At 38.5% G+C, this 22,508-nt stretch overlaps 1 protein-coding gene across 2 annotated transcripts in view; it reads right to left on the bottom strand.

Moving 5' to 3' along the window:
• The window catches only part of BEGAIN (brain enriched guanylate kinase associated), a 117,751-nt gene that overhangs the window by 43,251 nt on the left and 51,992 nt on the right, over positions 1-22,508 (bottom strand). For both annotated transcript variants that reach the window (XM_032188249.1, XM_032188251.1), the window contains 2 exons: positions 17,515-17,676; positions 11,415-11,481 (listed from right to left, as the gene is read on the bottom strand). In XM_032188249.1, coding sequence (XP_032044140.1) covers positions 11,415-11,481; positions 17,515-17,676 — 229 coding nt within the window. The remainder of the gene's footprint in view (positions 1-11,414; positions 11,482-17,514; positions 17,677-22,508) is intronic.

The raw sequence follows: 22,508 nt of genomic DNA, 5'->3' as shown, positions 1-22,508 counted from the left end.
TCTACTTATAGGAGAGGAAGTGGTCTCTGACCAGGAATGACATGGATGGCTCCTGTCTTTCAGCAGTCACTGGGAACTCTTCTGTTGATGAAAATGAAGCTAGTTAGGCATTAGCCCCTTTTGAGGAAACTGCCAGTAAACTTTTTCATTCGGATCTCTGGGCCTCTATAATTATGTTAAATTAGCTTAAAGAAGAATATATATAGATCAAATGTTTGAAGAATCAGGCAGATCCATGCTCCTTCAGCACTCTCTTCCAAAAGTGCTTCTGGCTATAATTCCCCTTCCTCATGGAATATGTTGTCACTCTTTATTCTTCAGCTCTGGCTGTTTACCCAGAAGACAAATTCCTGGAAGTTGAGCAATGGAAAGCTGGGCAAGACTATGTAGTGAGGGTCTATCAAAATCTCATTGCAGCAGATAAAGCCAATTATGTGAGTCACCATGGAGGAAGATGAGTCTTGTTCAAATGAATTTTCTTCCCTTGATGTTATATTTACTGAGCTTATGCATCACTTTAACTGGGAACCCTGAGATGTAGATAGATTAATATAAGAGTATGATAATTCACAGAGGAGCAGAGCAGCTGCTGGGGAGGTGTCTAACAAGGAGATAATTCTGTAGTTGTCCTGGAAAAGGAAGAAGAGACAGCCACTGTCCTTGGTGAGAGTATATGGCAGGGCTGCTAGCATCTCTCCTATTTTCTTCCCCAGTGCATGTCTTCTAAGAAGAAATATGTAGCTGGAAAACAAAACAAAACAGGAGTGTACTGGGATCTGTTCTGCTGTCTAGCAAAAATGCCACTCATGGGGTGAGCTCCTCCTGACTCCAGCCAGGGGCAGAGGCAATGCCACTTTTGGGGTGACTCCAGGGAATGGTTTTGCTCCCTCAGCTTAATACTCAAGTCAGCCCCATGAAGACAGGTGACTTGAGCTTTACAGATGGGAAACCTCAGTGCAGCAGGTTGACATGGCCATATTTTGCACTCTCTCTGTTTCCTCATTAGACTGTTTTAGGAGACCTGACAAAACCATATTCCTCATTTAGACACATCTCATTAGTATCTTGATTTCGGTATTGAACGGGTGATCCCTATTAGAAGGAATTTAATCTATCTTTGCTTGATAACTTAGATATCTCTGATGGCCTTTAATTTGCTTTCCTGGCATCTTCTATAAAAACTGAAATTTTATTTTATTTGAAATCCTTTGTCTATGCATGCGCTATATTTTTGATATCTCTCCTTATCCTTACAGGAAATTTGAGAGAAAAAATCCTAAAATGTTTAAGCAGGAAAGTACAGAAGTCTTGAAAAAAACCTTTAAGTATAAGGTAATTATAACACACACACACAAAAAAAAACCTCAATGTCTGTGCTCCCTTCAGTTAGACCTGAAACACAGAAGACCGCATATTGTGACAAAACAGAATCAGTTACTATCCTGACATAACCCAACATTGGAAACATCACCCAATGCTGGAACAAACTTCATTGATCTTACTGCAGCTGGTGTACAAAATCCATTCAGTAAATTATACTTTAAACCCTGCGTTGAGAGACTCGGGCACATTTTATTAGAGGTTTTAATTCTGATTCTCTGTCTAGTAGTTAGGTAACTGTAAAAGAACTATTTATTAATTTAAAGCTCATACAGCTGATTGATGCATGCTAATGCATTTTGAATTTAATAATCACATCTTCCTAATTGAATTGTATTTGCTCAGACAGAGCATATAATTAAATCAAGTCTTTTCTAATCCTTCTCATGCCAGATTATACTATGGAGCATTGGGGAAGAATAGTCAAAAGTACGAATTTAGTTAATTTAAGCCCACTGAAAAAATACATAGTCACATTGTGAATGTTTTTGATATTCCTGACTTCCAAAAATAAAGGGATGTATTTTTCCATACGAATCTTTTGCTATAATTAATAAGTGTATAGCGGCAACAAGGCTGAAAAATACGGTTAAGAAAGAAACAGGTTTAAGAAAATCCGTCAGATTTATACAGCAGATAGTGAAATTTGCATACCACATGACTAGAAAACTCTTTCAGACAAACATCTCAAACTCCTTTATGGAGAAAGGAGAGGGTCCCATTGCTTAGGAATATTAACTTGCTTTTATCTGTTCCTTACTGTTTTATTTGATGATGCAGAATTGAACAATGTTATCTGAGAGAAGGCACACAGAAAAAGCCAAGATATAGTTATGAGTTCACAGAAGAGAAGAATGAGGAGATACTTTACTGGGACACTCTGTGTATAGAGTATATACTCTCTGTGTATACTGGGACACCCAGTATACACCTGCTTGTGTATACATTGTCATGTGTTTCCAGGATGCAAGTTCAGGATCAAGGGGATTCCAAGACACAAACCTGGCTTGAATGAGGGGGATTTAATTTTTTTTTTTTTAAGTTGGAGATATCTTTCAGGAAGACATACCAAGGGAAAGACACAGCAAGAAAGGAATTTGTCAAGAAAGATTGTCAGATGAAATTGTTGTGATCCACTTTGCTCCTGTACTAAAAAGTTGCAGGAGTAGGAGGGTAGTTTTTAGGCATACAGATGTTCACTTTTCTAACACTTTTTTTTTTTTTTTTTTTTTTTTTTGCCTGATTGCTTTGGACCTTTCGATAGAATAAAAATAGTGGAATGAAATTCATAGCGGGATGTTCAAGTTTGACATTTATTTTATGATAGAGAAGAGGAACTGGATATGTGTTGCCAGTGTATCTCCTGTGTCCTTAACACTTTAAAATATTTATTCTGTGAAACAGAGCTATGGAATAAAGCAGCATCTTTTTCTCTGATAAACGATGTAATGCCTTGAGCTTAAATTACTGGCCTGATCTAATTTGTCCGGCAGAGTTAAATTATAGAATTTATCTTTTTTTAATAAACATCACTGGCTGCTGATTAAAAAATGACCTGTGGCAGAGTCTGATTTCTCTTCCTGATTTCCAAACAGAATAATATTATTAAAGATAACACTGTGGGGCTATAGTGATTTGCTTGAGGATTTTGATCTCATGCTCTATGACATTTCACTGGAAGAATGATTTGCTCTTAATATTATATTCAACCTTGTACTTGGAGAGGTCTTATAAAGATTTGTTTCCTTGACTACCCCATGTCACAGTCTTGAAATGTAATTCTGTAGCAGTACAAGAAAAAAAAAAAAAAAGGAATCCGGCACTAGTGTATAATTAATAAAGTATCACAGAAAGAAATGTGGTTAGAAAACTGCTGTCAAGGTGCTGTTTCTGAAGAAAAGCCACGCTTTTAATTGCAAATGATTTGTCCAATATATGCAGGATGATTATTTACCTTCCCACTACAAAAAGTATTAGTGTTAGTCTGTAAAGTTTCTTATTGTGGGCAAGCATGCATTGACTGAGGTCAATAGGAATATAGCCATTCTGAGCAGGGTATGCCAGTTTATACTACTTATCACTGACAGCTGAATCGATTTGCTCCTTCTTTGAAATAAGACCAAGCTACACCATGTAAAAAGAACTGCTTATATCTGCTCCTCCTGGTAGAGCTGACAATGCCATCTGGAAATATATCCGAGACTTTCAGTTCAGTGAATGCCCCATGTCCTACATGAGCTCACGGTAAAGGCACCTCTCACCTCTTATCCAGCTCATTTGGAATGAATATCTGAACAGAAAAATCATAAACAGCAACACTTGGTTTATCTAAATTAAATGAATGTAGACAAGCCTGGCCCTATCCTGGGGAAGCGTCCTATCATTCTTGGCCTGGGTTTTGCCTATATATGCACTTTAATATAAAATATGGATGAACAGGGTGTCACTGTACTTTCTGATTACTCCCATAAGCAGGAATTAGCTGTCTGCTCAGTAAGAGTTGCTTTGTAGTTACTGCATAAGACAAGTCTCTGCACAAGTGGTTGCACAGATGAAGTTAAGAGCAGCACATCTGTACCTTGTAACCCTGACTTCCCACTGTATTTCTTTCATTTGGTCAGGATTTTACTCCAGGCACTAGATATCATCTGTGGCTAAAAGTTTGTTTTCTGTTTATCTGTTTGATCTTGACGACTTAGGATCAGTTCTCTAGGGAATCAGCTGTGCTCACGGTCAGCTGTTTATAATTGAACACAATCAGCTCACTGTCTAACCTCACTGATAACGTGGCCTACTTGTTGGAAGCCAGAGGTGTGTTTTTAATTCCCACCACCCTCCCCAGTATTGCAATTATGCCTGAAAAAAATATACCTATCAGCTTATCAAGAGCCTTTCTAAGCTGCATAGTTAGCTTCCCACTCTGTGCTCTTTCTGCTAGTAATTCAGCTAAAGCTGACAAAATATGCTTATAGTCTGTCTGTGTGTCTCCTACAGTTCACATCAGTGGCATGTCCTGCCAGAATAGCCCTACTAGAAAACAAAATGCTAAATACTGTTTGGAGGGATAAGAGATGGTGTTGATTGTTTGCATTTTTTTTTTTTTTGCAAAAAGTAGATGTAATAGTACCATCTGATGCTGTATTAGTGGCAGTAGATTGAAAGAAGTGATGTGTTGTTTCTGAAGGAAAAAAAGTTTACATCTATTTTGGGCAGAGGACTCTGCTAGAGGTACAGGCCATGTGTGGTAAAAGTGATACAAGATCTTATGCAGCTGATGATCCCATATCCTCAAAGTACAGTTCAGTGACCATGAGGGATCCAAATAGAACAAGAGAGTACACAAATCAGTCTTCCTCTCTCCTCCCTCTTTTCATTTTCTTTCCCCAAAAGCATTACCTTATCTGAATTAATTCTGCATTCCCTCCTGTACATTATAAATGACATGGTCTTAAGTTCTGTATCTGCTCTACTATTTCATAAAAGTACTTTTCTTTATTTTCAAATAAAATAGATTATAGAAACAGATGACAGAAACTTTCTAGGTGGAGCTGGTCTAGATGGGCCAACACTCTGCTTCTCTCTCTCTCTCTCTCTCTCTCTCCTGATGAACTCTGTCTCTGCTATTTTCTATTTATATTGTAAACAGGATATAAGTAGCTGGCATCAGAAATTAGGTTGAAGAGAACCTAAGATGTGCTTTGATCCTTTTTGGAGACACTGGAATTGGGTAGAGAAGACTTGGGAGTTATTTGGAAATTTGCTCCTTGATGAACAGTTTTCCTTGCTGATGACCTTGGCCAAGACCCTTCACTCTCCTGCACTTTGCCTTCCACATTCATAGATGCTTTCAGGAAAGACTTTGAGGTGTGGGGTGCCTGCTACACAATACCTTTTCAGCCTTACTCTTGTTCACTTTCCCTTTCCCAGTGGTGAACTGACAGATAATCACAAGGGCTAAGTACTTATAAGAAAGGCACAGGTCAAAGATACCAAGTCCCAGAGTTTTTCAATTTTAATTTTAATTTTTTATTATTTTCACTTACTTTGAAAACAACAGCCTTTTCTATTCTTGGCCTGGATTCTTGGATTATTCTATCTGGCCAAGATAGTAGCTCTGGGGATGTCCTGACAGGCAAAGACCAAACTATGGAGATTGGGATGAAGAAAAATACTATTTTTCAGATATTTTTCAGTTCAGATATCAGAAATGCATATAGGGGGCCAAGAGGTAAGACATGTGGAGAAGTAAAGAGCTATGGAGCTCTGTCATCATTCATCAAGGAAGATATTGGAGGTGAGGTGTGTCCTTTGTCACTTTACAGCTCCCCTAGGTTGCCAGTGCTTGTGGAAGACATCCTACTATGAAGGAAAGACATAGCAGAATAACTCTATGGTTTTAGAAAAAGGAAAGAGTTTCCAGAACAGTCTTTCATGATACTGTGCTTATTATCTACATTAACCAAGAAGAAGCCAGTTCTCCTCACAGGAAGTGAATCTCCATTCAGACAGAGTTGGAGAAAGGATGGAGGATGCCTGAAAGCTTGTGTGCATGATTGTGCTTGTGTGAGGCACAGCTGTTCCTCCAATTTATACAAGGCTGAAAAACTTACAGATCTGCTTACTTTGAGTCTGTGTAGTTGCTATAGTTGCTGTGGTTGTTAACGTGTGGGGGTTTAAAAGGCTGGTCTAATAGCCTATCTGGCTTTTTTTTTTTTTTTTTTAAACCTGGAAAGTTAATGTGAGAGATGGAGAAGATATTTAACACAAAATGCCTGTAAGCTTAAAAAGATGAAAACTAAAGACCTCCTAGAAATGCAGTTTTTCAACCACTATTTTTATAAATGACAAGTTTCTGCAGCATATATGGTCACTTCCTTCCTTAGAAATGTTGTTTTGCAGTTGTTTTAGTCCACAAAGCACAGACCTTCTCTGGATTTTGCCTCAGCTAACTAACCAGTATAAATTTCTCTTGAAATTCACAGCTGTCTTTACTGAATGTGAGTAAATGAGCCTGTCAGGTTGAGCTGACTCTAAAGTTTTCTTGTCTTTGGGATGCAAATCCTTTTAAGTATATTTAGGCCATCTCTGCTTCTTTTTCATGGGACATATTGGGGGAGTGGGGGTTGGGGAGGGAGATCCACAAGTTATTTTTCATAAAGAAACTAAACCAAAAAAGATGTACTTTAAACCACTGTGTTCAAAGTCATTGTCAAAGTTGTCATCCCCTTGCAGGAACCAAATGTGCCGGGCTTTTGCTTTTCTTAGGTTTGCACAGAAATAGGCAGACTTTTTTTCCATAGTTATCATCATTCAGCTATGGTTTAAACTATTTTAGGTAGTCACTGATAGCTGTCATGAGAAACTCAGACACAGTCTAGTGAAAGGTTTAAATTCCAAGCCAAGGCACTGGGCTTACCCTGGTAGCCAGGTGGTTTTAATGCCTGACTGGAATTGTTCATCAAATTCCTCCCCATTTCATATTCCCTGCCTTCCTGGCCTGGACATCCAGGACTTTGCTTCCTTTAAAATGACAATTCCCTGACACAAAACTTCAGAGCATGGCTAAAAATTACTCAGCTCATATTTAATTCATCTTTGAATTTCCTTAGCTGGAGATGCTTGGGTACATATGGCCAGCAGAGTGGAAAGCCCTAGATATTCAAGAGCTGGATAAATAACTCTTAATAACATAAAGTATTTGCTGTACCTTTTAGTCCTCCTCTAACTCAATGGCAGAGGAAGAAACAGGATAGAAATCAGCACAGTGCTCAGATATTGTAGCATTTCAGACCTGATAGTCCTTAATGCAAATCCCTCTTTACTGCTAGTTTATACAATAAATTTTTCCAACTTACACCCCCCAGCCTGCCTCAACATGAATGAAAAATCAGGCATTGATGTGGTGTAACAGTTTTAATTTTGACAGATGGTAACATATAGTATGCATGGTGTGCAGAAGGATGATGCTGGTTTTGCACAGAGGGAACTGAAGCCCTGCTGGCTGGGACTGGTGGGGCTGGTGCCCAACAACTCCTGTGCTGCTGAGGATAGGAGTCCAGTCATGACCCTGGTGTCAGCACTCACTATTGTGTACAGTGTCAAGAGATCCTGAACTGGTGCTGAGAGAGAATATATATATATATATTTCCTTAAAAACAGCAACCAAACCCAATTGACCTGGCGATGACACTTCAAAGAACATGAGGTTCTTTGAACCAACACATCAAGGTGTTGGTTTGGTGGCAGGCTTCCTGGAGATGGGTTGGCAGACCAAGAAGTAATGGGAGTAAGGGTTTACAAAGTGTGTGTTTTGACTTATCAGCTAGTTCCCAGATCATCAGAGGGCACAGTTTCTTCCTCCTGTTCCCCTTCCCTGTCCATCTCCAGTGCTGTCTGTACAGATAACATGACTTTTAGACAATACAGAGGTTTAAGTTTTGCCTTCTTGAAGGACTTGGCACAAGAAGTAATCTTATACAGTGTAGAAGTCTGCCAAACTTCCTAGTTACAGGAGAGGTATTTTAAGGTCTTTCTGGGGAATAAGGTCTCATGAGCAATTTGCAGCTGGATTTCTGGAATCAGATTTTCAAGAACATTCAAAATGCAAACGGGGGAGGAGAAATGGGTGCGATTTTCATTATCATTTATATTTATAAAGCAGCTATTATTAGGTATCTATTAGTTCTTCCCAAATGTAAACACCATTAAAATGTGGTTTATAGCTTTACAGGTAAAACACAGATCTAGCTACAACAGAAAGCCTTAAAAATTCAGAATATTTTTAAAATAAGTGAGGATCATGTGCAGAATACAGTTTAATCGAGAGTATATAAAAGATTTCTTAATGTGTCTTTGGGAGGGCTTGTATAATCTACTTGTAAGTGCTGACTATGGCAGAACATCTGCAGGAAACTCAGACCAGCATCAGGGAAAGTAAAGAATACTGGTAACAACTGCAATTAGATAAGAAAAAAAAAAGTTCTTTAATTCAATAGTCCTGTGATAGAATCACAGTACAAAATTTAAGGACTCTGCTTAGTCTGTTACCACAACATAAAAGAAAAAAAAAAAAAGGAATTACAAAGCTTAATTATTTAAGAAGACAGTTCACATATTCCCCAGCTTCACCAGTGCTTACAGGACCAAACAAATCTTCTCCACTTAAAGACTGTGCCTGTGTTAGCAACAGAAGTTTATATGAGTAGTGACAGCAGAGTCTTATTTTTTTTGCCTCTATGGTGTCATCTATTTAGTCTTGTCCAATTTAACACAGCAAACTCTCCACTGATTTCAAGGTTGCATTTTTCCGTCCTTAGCCAACACAGACACTCAGGTTTATATTTTTATTTAGAGTCCTGATGTGACAGAGGTTTCAACTGGTTACCATTTGCTGTGATCAGAAGTGTGCTTTCAAATATTTTTAAATATTTTATAGGTTAGCACTCAAAAGGAAGCAGAGCCTAGAAGAAAAATAACTGCTACTTCAGCTTCTTTTCTGTGACTGCTGATGAATTAATGATTATTTTTTACACCCCTTATCCCAATAACAGGCAAAAAAAAAAAAAAAAAAAAAAGCTTTAACATTCAGGGTATCCAAAAATCATTAGAAGAAGGAGGCCAGGGTGGAGTCCCAGATTAGTTATGATGAGCTGGGGCCAGTCTCTGGGAAAGGGGAATTATGGATTAATTGTAAATTAAAATTTATAAATTTATAAATTGTAAATTAAATGTAAATTAAATTAAAAATTATGTAAAGGCAGGGAGAAAAGGTTCTCCTGGGAACATCCCAGGTCACCCTCAGGCAGGGAGAGCCAAGGGGGACATCTTCTTTTCCCTATTTGTTACTTGTGACACATTAAATGATCAAAACTTGTTTAAGAATCTGAGTGTATACGTGTGCCTATATACACACATACATATACACAGAGAGATGGGGAAGGGGAGATGGGGAGAAAATAAATATGTGGTTTAGGTATTAGGATTTGCATAAAGGTAGAGAAATCAAAGACTTGATTTTAGAATGTCATACTGAATAAATTAGACCAAAAAAAAAAATAAATAAATAAACACAGCTGCTCCTTTTAAATAGGAAAGGGAGAGAAAGGTATCCAAGAGCACAGTCCACCATAAGCTGTTGACTAGCCAGACCAGCTGTTATTTAGTCCAACTTGCTATGAAGTATTGACAGTTTTTGAAATAACCTGAAGATCAAACGATTTTTTTTCCCTTTTTTTTTTTTTTTTTTTTTTTTTTTTTTTTTCCAATATGGTACTATTTCTTGCTTTTTTGTTGTTGTTGTTTTGTTTTGTTTTAAGAAGAATTTCCATCTGATTTTTTGCTTGGTTTTATTTTGTGTCTTCAGTTTCAGTATTTCAGAAGGCAAAGCAGTCTGAATTTAAGTGGTATACAGAGCCGGGTTGATCTTCTTCAAGGCTCTGAAGCTGCCTTCAATGATTGTCATACTAATGGGATAAGGAAAGGTACAGTGCTCTGTGGAAGCAGCCTTGCTTCTTTCAGAAATCTTTGCTCTGGGTTTAAAGTGGATGCTGAAACAGCAGTTTAAAAATTCTTTGCTTTGATCTGAAATGCCTGTTAAAAAAGCATGGATTTCCTGGAGTCCTTTCGCTCTCTCTATATATTTTTTAATTTGTTATTTATTTTACCAGTCAGAATGCTGTTACTTTATTTCTCTTTTCTAGCATATATGTAATAAATATTAGGCCAAAGAAGGAGATAAATTCCTGAAGTGATTTGGATAAAAGGAAAAGGAATGTAACAAAGGAAAAGTGGAGAAAAACAAAACAAAACAAAACAAAACACACAACATAAGATCAAATGTTTTTTATGCTTGTACATAAAAAAAAAATCAGCTCTAACCCAGCTGAAACTTTGCCCTGTTGTTAGCCAGCTACAAAAGCATCAGTACTTCATTCATTGCCAGCTATTTAAACACCCTTGAGATAAGAATAATGACATTTTCAAAAATTTCTTTCCACTTTCTTTGTAAAGGGTGATGTCTCTCGAGTATGTTGCCAAGGTCCCTATTTATTTTCAAAGCACAATAATCTGTTGCCCTCACTTCAAGCAGCCCACCCATGCAAATGTTACATATGTGACCTATGTAAAGTGTAGGCTTAACATAGCATCTTTAGAGCAGTATGTCAGGACTCTGCCTGGGCATATATCCTGTAAGTTCATGACTGTACACTGTTCTGGCTTGGGACATGCCAGTTTTGGGGCTAGGCAGCAAGAAGAGCAGGAATGACAGATTGTACTGACCTAGGAGAGGAAGCTTCTCAGGCTGTGTGCATGACCTGAACATTTTCAGATCAAAATAGTTGTTGTTTTACTCTTTAAACATTACTCTTACATTTCTAACTTTTCTCCTAACAGTGATGCCCCAGCAGCATTAGTAATGAGCCACAGCATTAAAGACATTGACATTTCTTTTTAACATCTTCAAACCATTTTGAACAAGTGTCTTGTAATATTTTCCCTAAATGTGGAGACAATAAATGGTGCACTGATTTCCTTGCTTGGTTACTAATTGGCTTGTGACAGTGACATTGACATTGTAGTTGCAGATACATGCAGATTGGAAATTAATATGCTGAGATTGATAGTTATGACAGCATATAAAAGTCAGGCTATCCAAGCTATATTAAATCACTTAATAAAATCCGAATGAAGGTATCTAAGAAGCATGAGAAAACGTTGAATTACCTTATTTAAATTTGTTACTTAATGAAAACATAAATATTTAAAACCCACAAAGTTATTAACTAAATTAATGAGAATTATTTTAAAGCTACAATTTACTCAGCCAGATCATCAGCAAATGCAATCTCCATTTAAATTAATGGAGACATACCATCTTACACAGTTTGGGTTCTGGAACATGATATTGATAAAACCATATATCATTTTTTTAAGCATAATGCATTTGGAGTTTGTTCTAGGATTCAAAAACCATAAAAACACATTTGATATTAAAAAATAATAAAAAAAAGAAGAGTTCACTTATGATAACTTACCATTCTGTAAAGTTTATCTTCCAGATCCTGATTAATTCTTTGTAAGGCTAGGTAATTGTTTTGTATCCTAAAACAAAAATGATATCATGTAATTTCATGTATTGTTCTTTGTGTTGTTTTTTCACCTGTAATTTTCACATCAGTACAAAACCTTGGCTTTACACTACTTGAAATCTATTTTCTTATCACTCCTGTTGCCAGTCAGTGGTTGCCTTTGAAAGATAATTACCACTTACTTCCTAAGCAAACTTTGTCATTTTTGCTTACTAGACTTAGTGGCAAGTTCCATCAAGCAGTGAAAATGTGTTTGCTGTTCTGCACTTGTGTGCAGACATGCATCACAGCTTCATAACTTGAACAAAGGCATTATAGCTTTTCATTAGGCTCAGGAATAACATGTCAGGCAGGAGACATGAACTTTCTACTTAGACACTAAGGAAAGAAAATTACCAGGCTCTCTTAATATGGAGAATTGCAGCAGAAACCTAATGACTGCAGTAAAAGCAACATGGAGGCAATTCCACATGACTTAGAAGAGAATACTCTTTTGACAAAAGTTCAAGGAATTGCACCTCCTTGAACCTCAGCAACACATCTTATTTTCATCCAGCAAATAAATTTAGATAGCGTGGCCTGGAAAAGGTGTGTATTTATTTTTATCAGCACTGAAGGATTGAAAGGACTCACAAAATGAAGCTTCCTGGCTTATTCCAGAGCAATACACCAAAGAAAAGTTTCAGTCTGTACATCGTTAGGTTCCTTGGATTGTAACCTCACTACTGTTGTGAGCAAGCTGCATAGTCTATGGGAAACACATTCCTATTTCAGTAGTAGCTGTGCCTTTCTGTCCACAGAAGATAAAGAGGGTAGCTCCTTGTTTTTGTTGGTACATACCACTTCAGCAGGGTGTATAACAAATGTAAAGTCTATGTTAGAAGTTCAGCTGTAAAAAGTTTGTCTGAATGCATCTAAATGTTTGCACTGAGAATGTTAGGTCAATAGGTCAAGGTATTTTAAGGGGTAAGTTGATTTTAGGCAATGTGTTAGAGAATTGTATAAGCGAACTCGGATGTAATACACATTCATTCAGCACAAAGCCACTTTGTGTGAGAAGCCTGAACCTGGATTTAGTTTCCACAATGACCAGCAAGGAATTGGGATTAAAGAATTAACTTTGATTTATCGTGTGGATAGGAGTGGCTGCTGAAATCAGAACTGAGATGTGCAATCAGCCCATGCCATGGTTACGAACGGAGGGGTCCATCCCACCCCTTCCTTGCAGTGACAGTTCAGGTCTCTCCCTCCTTCTGTTGCCATGGAGATTTTCTTTCCAGTTGCATAAACCAAATCCTCCATTCAGGGGCAGGCCAGGGGCTGGCAGTGCCTCTTGTAAGGCTCACAGTTATACCGTAACATCTGCCACACAGCTCTGAGCAGAAAGTTCTGTGCTGAGGACAGATGCTTTGTGGGCAAGGTAAGGACATACCCACAGATGAAGCTCCCAGGGGCACAGAGAGTCAAGCCAGGCTCAGGGTGGCAATTTCAAATATATATTGTTAGTCTTGGGAAAAATTTGGTGTACTGCATATTTTACAGAGCTGCTGCACAGAGATTTCCACCCCGTGAGGAGGATGGATGGTAAATGGTGTTTGCAAAGGTGGTGACCTCAATGGGCTGGAAATTTGTGAGACTTTTACTAACCTATGGCTCAGTCATTACTCACCTGTTCTCACAATGCTATTGTGTAAATGTCCAGGTGACTTAAAGGATTGAATGAAGTTCATGGATCTCTGCATTCTCCGTGTTCCTGTTAGATGCGGCATTTGCTACTAAGCCTCTATACAGACATTTATTTGTGCAGCTGCAGGTATACTTGGCATTTATTGGTATTTAGCTAAAGTCAACACAACAGAGAGAAATCTCAGGATACCCTATACCCATCATGGCAAAGGAGAATGCAGAGATGATTTTGATAAGTTAGTAGAAGTGAGGAGGCTTAAAGTGGCTTTGTCTGCAGAGAGCTATTCAGCACTAGTTCTTACGTCATGTTGGTAGGGCTGCATGCCGTGGTGTGGGGAACAAGGATTTATAAAAATAAGATAGAGCCTGCTGGCTGAGACCAGAGGTGCCCTAGTATCTCGTCAGTCATGGTCTGCAGCCTTTCCTCAAGAAAATCAAAATAGAACAGATTAAATATATTTTGTAGCAATCCTCTAGCATTTCGTGGCTCAGCTAGAGACGGTGTAAAACTGATGTCAAATTTAGCATCTGCAACTTCGTGAAAGTTTGCATGGGTTCAAAAGTATCTGCAAAAATTAATGAAAGAAAAGTGGAAAGAATATTGGTTCAGGGCTTTTCTAGCTCAAGCCTCTCTGTACCCCAGTCTGTGCAGTATGGATCCACATGGAGAGCTCAAGGGAGATATTGAAGGTTGACATATTGAATTGTTCACTTTACGTGTCTTGAACTGAACCAGCAGTGATTACTACCTGGATATATGGCTTATTACAGTGGCAATGCATCAACGGTTCTGCAGAGACCATTTTTCTCCTGGTGTGAATGACTGGAAGATCAGTTACCATTAAATAATCATTCTTGGCTGGCAATGCTTCTTTTTTCTTTTTTATTTTTTTTTCTACAAAAAATTGCCTACTAGGCAAATCAAACCCAAACAGTAAATTGAAACCAAAAATCCACAGTATATAGAAAGCTGAGCTTCAAAAATTGTTTCTATCAAGAACAGTATGCAAAGGTAGTCAAAATAAGCACAAATGCTTACATATACCCAAACACATAGACATGCACATACACATATAAAATCTAAATTGGAAATCCACTCTGCCAAAAGAAGTGTCAGCAAATGTGGGTGGCAAGGGGAGAAATGGACCCATAAATATATGGAAGAAAGTGTTAAAGGAATAAAAGAACCCAGTAATCAAATCTATCTTTGGGCAACAGTGTGAAATAGAAGTGGAGTAGGGAAAATAATTCCAATTTGAAATGATCAGATGAGGAAATGATAAGAGAATTTTTCCTGTTTACAGGAAAAAACAACAACAACAAAAAAAAAAAACAAAACCTAGATAACAAAAACCTTGTGAAGTATAAAACATTCTGATGTTGTAAATTTGTCTTCTTTGCGAATAAAGCAAAGAATAGGTCAGCTTCACTAACCCATGAAAATGCACTAAGAATAAACTCCTTTTATGTGAATTGATAACTTATATTTTTATGACTTTTTTTGTATTGTTAAATTCATATATTTAGATGATACCCATGTGCCTCCACAAGTACATGTGTATCATAATAATGTGCATGCATTAAATGCATGTTTAGATTCTCAGTTAAATTAGAGTTTACTGAGAAGTACATGTATTTAGACCACATTTAATATTATGTATCAGCGCTCTAACACAGCAAACACCACATTTCTCTCTAAGACTACAGATCATCACTGAAGAGAAAGCCTGCACAAGTCTGTTTCCACTCTATTTCAAGCCCCCTTAAAGCCATGAGATATATCTGAAGTAAAACAGGTTTGTGCTGACCTGCAAAGAAGGGAATTTCAACCAGAGTACAGTTTAGCTTTGAAGAGTGACTGTTAAAATAACTTCTTGTTCAAAAGCCCTCTTCCTTATCTGTTATCAGAAGTAACATGGTCTTTCTTATGAAAACAAGAGTTTTCCCCCTATTTATTTGAAAGCTAATGCAGCCATAGGATTTCTGTTCAGATAGCCCTTTCAATCTATGATATGTCTTGCTTTTGGTGAAATAATTACGCATGTGGGCTAATATTTGCACTAAAAATATATTCGTACAGGTTTACTCCTTGTGTCTTAAAATAACTGTACTCCCTGGTAAAAGCTAGGAAGGGAGACCTTGCACAGCTGGCACCCAGGGGGTGGTCTCGAGCAGGAAACCCTGCATGACCTTTGGAGAAAGGTTTTGGTTCCAAGATTGGTATTTGAGTATAATTAAAAAATTGACTTGAAAAAGCCATGCTGGTCATGTCAGATAGGGAGATCACTGTGAGGCATATGAACCCCCCAATGTATTTTCAGTCAGTTTTCAGAGCCAAAGCTATGCTTTACAGTTAATATTTAACCCACTCAGCTCTGCCTTGCTCCGTCTCCCACTGGGACAAAAAAGAAAAAGAGAGGTCAAAAAGCTTGACCATGGAGCCACATAAATGTCCTCCCTGTGAGGGTTAGAGAGAGGAGGCCTAGTAGTAATGTTGTTCATTCTGTATGAGTTAAGAGGGTAAAGGCTTTCAGAAAGGAGTAGAAAAGGATGGCTATTCAGCCTCTCGGAAAAATTCTGCACTCCTTGATAATGGAAGTTTAATAACAGAAATGTTCTCTAGTATGCAACTGGGATCATGTTACACAGGGTTTATTTATTAGTAGGGGCTGAATTTATCTCCCTGTGCAGTGAATAAAGCAAGAAACATGTTATTGAAACTAATTCTGGTTCCTTGTTTTTCTCACACTGTTTTTCCTCTGTGACATGTTGCTGACACGCTTTTGGATGGCAGTTTTGTTTCTGACATTATTCTTTTCCAGGTTAGGAAACCTAGTCATTCAACTTGTTGTATGCCTTGCTGTTCTCAGTAGAAACATTGTTAAAGCTCACCTCATAAAATATTTTGGGCTTCCATTATAATATATTTTCAGGGGAGTAATCACCCCCCTGAAACATAATTTTTAATATAAGTTTTCTTCATAATACTGTACAATGTTCAATTAGACTACTGGAAAGCGAGTTCTACTAATCTGATGTTTAAGTACAATTGCTAGACTTTGCCATAAGCAAAACCAAGACTGTCTGACATGACTTTTGCAGGGTACTTAAATCATCAGTGCCCAGTGAAGTTGATATGATGCTTCTTACTGTCTTTTAAGAGACTGTATTTTGCCCCTTTGTTTTAACGAAAGTGGGATGCTCTGATAAGCATGATGTAGGAATTATGATGACTGTGCTCGAAATAATGTTTCAAGAGAAAAGACTATTAGCATTCCCTGTCCTTATAGCTGTAATGGGACAAAAATACATCAAGAGCAAAGTTACTTTCAGTAGGTCTACTCTAAGTGAAATGATACGGAAAATATGTATTGTTGGCAAGAAAATGTTATGGAAAGCCTTCACAATGGTCATGGTGGATATGTGTAGATTTCAAAATCATCATCCAACCTGCTCATTTTGGCCTTGTTTTAGGAAGCCTCCCAGTTTGAGAAACATGTAAGGTATGAGTCCAATAGGATGTTTCCTAGTTTGAGATCTTGTAGCCTTAAAATTATTTAATTATTTTTAAATTTTTCATAGAGTTGTTTGGGTTGTTTGGTTGGCTCTCTCTCTTTTTTTTTTTTTTTTTTTTTTTTTTTTTTTCAAAGAGTGAAGATAAGTTCTTTGGGTATAGCCCTGGAATGATAATTTTGTTTTGACTCATCCAGTGAATTAGATTAAATGGTTCAATTATCCACATAAGCTTAGGAAAGGTCTCACAAGAAATGTAAATGCATTTCTGCACAAATGGATAATTGTAGGTTCAGAAGTTTTACAAACAAATGAGAAAATGGATATTAAGAATCACTGATAAATTTAAACGTTGTCTAAGCTTTGAGTGAAGAAGGACCAAATTCTCTTTTCTTCTATCAGTGCAATGGAGACTAACAACTGAAAATATGCAGCCAAATTCATTAAAATATTTTCTGTATATATACATATATACAGTATAACTATATATATGTAAGTGTATATGTAGTGTGTTTATAGCCTTTGTGTAATGCAGCATAGTACTACCCTGCATGTATGATGTTCACATATAAACAATATGATAGATATATCTGCCTATATATTTCTATTTTCATGTTTACTCTCAATACAAAGATATATTATATATCATATGTACATAATTTATGTGGCATGTAATATATGTTCAGATATGTGATATACATATATTTAGTATGAAAATACAATGTGTAGTCATTAAAAAATAATTTATGTTTGAGAATATATGTTTATATTTTTACTTACATATGCCTTTAACATAGCTGTTTGTAAATTCCTCAAAACTGTTTATTTCAAAAAGTTAGTTACTAACCTTCTCAGTTTTTCAGTTACTTTTTCAAGTTCCTCCTGAGCACGTCTCAATTCTATTTCAAGATACTGACGTGTAGAATCAAATTCCGTTTCAAGCATTTCCAGCTTATGGGTAGTGTACGATAGACGCTTTCGTAATTCCCCCTTCTGTTCTTGCAAAGTACTAGAAAAACAAAGACCACAGCTGTAGAATTTAGCTGCTCCTGAAAAGCTTTTCATGATCTACTCTTTGACCAATTCCCTACAGTCTAAGTTGGCATTGAGCCAGAGAATTGTGCTTAATAATTTGTTTACTGCACTTTGAAAATCTTCTGATTTAGACAGTTGACTATCTTCCCATCTGTCCTTTCTAGTGCATTTGTTGCTAATATCTCATTAGCCATAATGGAACACTTTGTGGAAGAACCCTCATTAAAAACAAAATACAGTCTAGAGTTTGGTTTCACACAGGAACTTTCATTTAGGGTTACCCAAAAATATGACTGAAGTAGCAGATATTTATAGAGCAGTGACCAAATAAAGTGTGCAAAACTATTATTTGCCAATAGTCCAGGTTATAATATATGTTGTAGAGAAAGAAGATTTTGTTTCATTTGGATTGATCAGCACCTTACTTCCTACCTGTAGGGCTGCTAATGATGTTACTATTTAGGTTTTCATCTGGAGAATTGTAATTCTAATAATCAATTATTATTATGTATCCTTCCCCATTTTCCTGCTTATTTGGGAGCAAAGACTTTCTAGACACTGATGTAACCCTCTAATTTTTCACAGTACTTTCATCAAGAAAGAATTTATGCCCTCCTTGTAATCCAGCATCTGTTACAATCCTTCAGAAAGCAAAGCAGTAAGCAGAGAATTTGAAGAGGGAGGAATTTTTTCACTTTATTGTTTTCTCTATATTTCAGAGAAGATATAAAATAGCCTAAAATCAGGAGATGCAAACAAAATGTTTATTGTTATGGTCAAAATGCCATCTGCCCCAAACTGTCCACCTGGATTTGCAGTGATGGTGATACTTTCCCTGACTATGCTACTTCAAGTGAGACAGTCTCCTCTTGCCTCAATTCTTATTTGCATGATGGAAATCTTTCCTCCTAGCCTATTTAGTTTGTAAGCTCCTCAATATTCTAATTCATTTTCCAAGTGAACAGCAAAGTGGGAGTAATGTTACTGTAACTTGGTTCAGATACTGCTTCCTCTGTTAGTATTGAGATGACCTCTTGGCCTCAGGCAGGATCTCTGAGGCACCACAGAAATGCAGCCTGCAGTCACCTAGAGGGTGCAAAGAGGGCTACTACATGATGTGCTGTGTATTGCCTTACTTCTTTTTCTAAACATAAGATAATAATCATTCTTCATAAAAGAATGGCAAATCTTGATTCCCTTTGATGTCAAGTCAGTACTGCCATCAGCTTCAGCAGACTAATATTCTGGGTCTTTAATTAGACAATAGAGGTGGAAACAACATGCCATTCATCAAGAAACACACATCTGAACTCACTTTAGTGGGACTGCCTTCTCCTTTACCAGCTGCTGTAGGAGCTTCAGTAAGTTAATACAAAAGCTTTACAATTGCTGCTTACTTGATCCATGCAGCCTAGATCTAGGAAACAGTCTAATGTTTTGCCAACACTGCTCTATTTCAATTACAGATATTGCGTGGTTACAGTTATACTTAGATTACCACTTGTAGTTATATTCTCTTAAAATAATATATTCTAATTCAGACATTTAATGCAACTCCAGTTAATGTAATCATTTAGTTTTTATATTTCACTCAGTGAATAAAACTGCCAAATTATCTAGGAAATAAGAATCTGAAGCCACGTTGCTCATTTCTACACATCTTTATTCACGAGGTTGTCACATCATTCCACCTTTCACTTGCTCTGCTTCTGACATTGTTCTTGTTATTTATCTGCTCAGTTTAGGAAAGAAGAATGGTCAGTTTTCCTTCCTTTAACCTGGAATCTTGGATTTTCTATGAAGTGTGGGTTACAGAGTCATAACATTACAGTGAGGTTTCACTCATTAGAGATATTCAAAAGCTGTCTGGATGTGGTCCTGGGCAACCTGATCTGGGTGTCCCTGCTTGAGCAGGAGCTGGACCAGATGACCTCCAGAGGTCATCTGGTCCTTCCAACATCACTCATTCTGTGATTCTGTGAAAACTGTGAAAAGAGTGAAAAGAGATTTCATCTCTAGTCTTCTGCTGTTCTAAAAATCTGTCCACTAGGATTTGTATAAAAAGTGAACAGTAGCTCCTTGAGCTGTGGTTTTGGATAAAAATGTCCAGGCTGCTGCTCTGTGCTGGATAAATGCAGTTAATACTAGTTAAGCTAGATCAGGGGCAGTTACAACATCCTAGGGAGTTTTGTTCAAGAGAAGAGTTTGACCTCAGGGGACTGGGAGGCTGTAGGGGTACAAACGAAATGGGAATGTGAGGAATGTTTAAGTCAGTAACAGCTGGCAGTGACTGTATAAAACAACCAAGCATATTCTAATAAGGCAAGGAAACAGTCTATATAGATGCACTCTTTCACATAATGCTTTGGGTATCAAAGCATAGCTGTAACTTTGTAGACAAAAAAAAAAAAAAAAGGAAAAATAGTTAAAGTATAAGTTAGGCAACTTCAAAGTTAGTCTCATAATTCTTTTCTACTTGCTATATTACCCAAGCTGGAAAGATGGCATCCTGAAATGTATATTTTTAGAAAATGATATAAACCACAGAATCACAGAATCACAGAATTTTCTAGGTTGGAAGAGACCTCAAGGTCATCGAGTCCAACCTCCAACCTAACGCTAACAGCCCTCCACTAAACCATTTCCCTAAGCTCTACATCTAAACGTCTTTTGAAGACTTCCAGGGATGGTGACTCCACCACTTCCCTGGGCAGCCTGTTCCAGTGCCTCACAACCCTTTCAGTGAAGAAGTTCTTCCTAACATCTAACCTAAAACTCCCCTGGCTCAACTTAAACCCATTCCCCCTCGTCCTGTCACCAGGCACGGGGGAGAACAGGCCAACCCCCACCTCGCTACAGCCTCCCTTGAGGTACCTAAAAAGAGCGATAAGGTCACCCCTGAGCCTCCTCTTCTCCAGGCTGAACAAGCCCAGCTCCCTCAGCCACTCCTCGTAGGACTTGTTCTCCAGGCCCCTCACCAGCTTCGTCGCCCTTCTCTGCACCCGCTCAAGCACCTCGATGTCCTTCTTGTAGCGAGGGGCCCAAAACTGAACACAGTACTCGAGGTGCGGCCTCACCAGAGCTGAGTACAGGGGGACGATCACCTCCCTAGCCCTGCTGGTCACGCTGTTCCTAATACAAGCCAGGATGCCGTTGGCCTTCTTGGCCACCTGAGCACACTGCTGGCTCATATTCAGCCGACTATCCACCATCACTCCCAGGTCCTTCTCTGCCTGGCAGCTTTCCAACCATTCCTCTCCCAGCCTGTAGCTCTGCTTGGGGTTATTGCGCCCCAGGTGCAGGACCCGGCACTTGGCCTTGTTAAACTTCATGCAGTTGACCTCAGCCCATCGGTGCAGCCTATCCAGATCCTCCTGCAGAGCTTTCCTACCCTCAAGCAGATCGACACACGCACCTAACTTGGTGTCATCTGCGAACTTACTGAGGGTGCACTCAATGCCCTCGTCCAGATCATCGATGAAGATATTAAAGAGGACCGACCCCAGCACCGAGCCCTGGGGGACGCCACTAGTGACTGGCCTCCAACTGGACTTGGCTCCATTCACCACGACTCTTTGGGCCCAGCTATCCAGCCAGTTTCTAACCCAACGAAGCGTGCGCCAGTCCAAGCCAAGAGCAGCCAGTTTCTTGAGGAGAATGCTGTGGGAAACAGTGTCAAAAGCCTTGCTGAAGGCAAGGTAGACCACATCCACAGCCTTTCCCTCATCCACCCAGCGCGTCACTCTGTCATAGAAGGAGATCAGGTTCGTCAGGCATGACCTGCCTTTCATAAAGCCATGCTGACTGGGCCTGATCGCCTGCTTCCCCTTCAAGTGCTGCATGATGACTCTCAGGAGGATCTGCTCCATGAGCTTTCCTGGCACTGAGGTCAAACTGACAGGCCTGTAGTTTCCCGGGTCTGCCCTCCGGCCCTTCTTGTAGATGGGCGTCACGTTTGCTAGCCGCCAGTCGATTGGGACCTCCCCCGATAGCCAGGACTGTTGATAAATGATGGACAGTGGCTTGGCCAGCTCCTCTGCCAGTTCCCTCAGTACCCTTGGGTGGATCCCATCCGGCCCCATCGACTTGTGCACATCTAAGTGCCGTAGCAGGTCACCAACCAGTTCTTCATGGTTGGTATAAACCACAAAACCTAATGGAACATGTACTTTGATTCATCTGATACATGAAAAAATATCTGGCCGTTTTTAAGTAGAATTAATTTTTAGACAGGAACAGTAACATCTAGTATATAATGGGATTATTTAAGATGAGTTAGTAGATACACAACAGTGAATCATTATTAAAATATAAGTTGTTAGACAGAAAACTAAGAATTTTAGAAAGAAATCATGGTCTGACAAAACTATGCTGAATAGCCTGAAACTTATAGCCACTTTTATGGGAGAAAGAGAGAGAGAGAGAGAGAAGGAAAGAAAGAGAAGGAAGGAAGGAAGGAAGGAAGGAAGGAAGGAAGGAAGGAAGGAAGGAAGGAAGGAAGGAAGGAAGGAAGGAAGGAAGGAAGGAAGGAAGGAAGGAAGGAAGGAAGGAAGGAAGGAAGGAAGTGGGAAAAGAAAGAGAGAAAAGAAAGAGAAAAGAAAAGAAAAATAGAAAAGAAAGAAGGAAAAGGACCCCAATTGAGAAAGTACTGGGAATGTATTTAAACAGTTGATTCAATATCCTTCTTGAACCAAGCAAGTTCTGAAGTGACTTAGTGAAACTAATACTTATGGTAGTCTATCTATTGGCACAAATACAGGTTTTCCTGAATCTCAGACTGAAACCCTTGAATGGGTGTTAATAGCT

This window comes from Aythya fuligula, chromosome 5, assembly GCF_009819795.1.
Source record: "Aythya fuligula isolate bAytFul2 chromosome 5, bAytFul2.pri, whole genome shotgun sequence".
Lineage (NCBI taxonomy): Eukaryota > Metazoa > Chordata > Aves > Anseriformes > Anatidae > Aythya > Aythya fuligula.
This window is presented reverse-complemented; position numbering and strand designations above follow the sequence as displayed.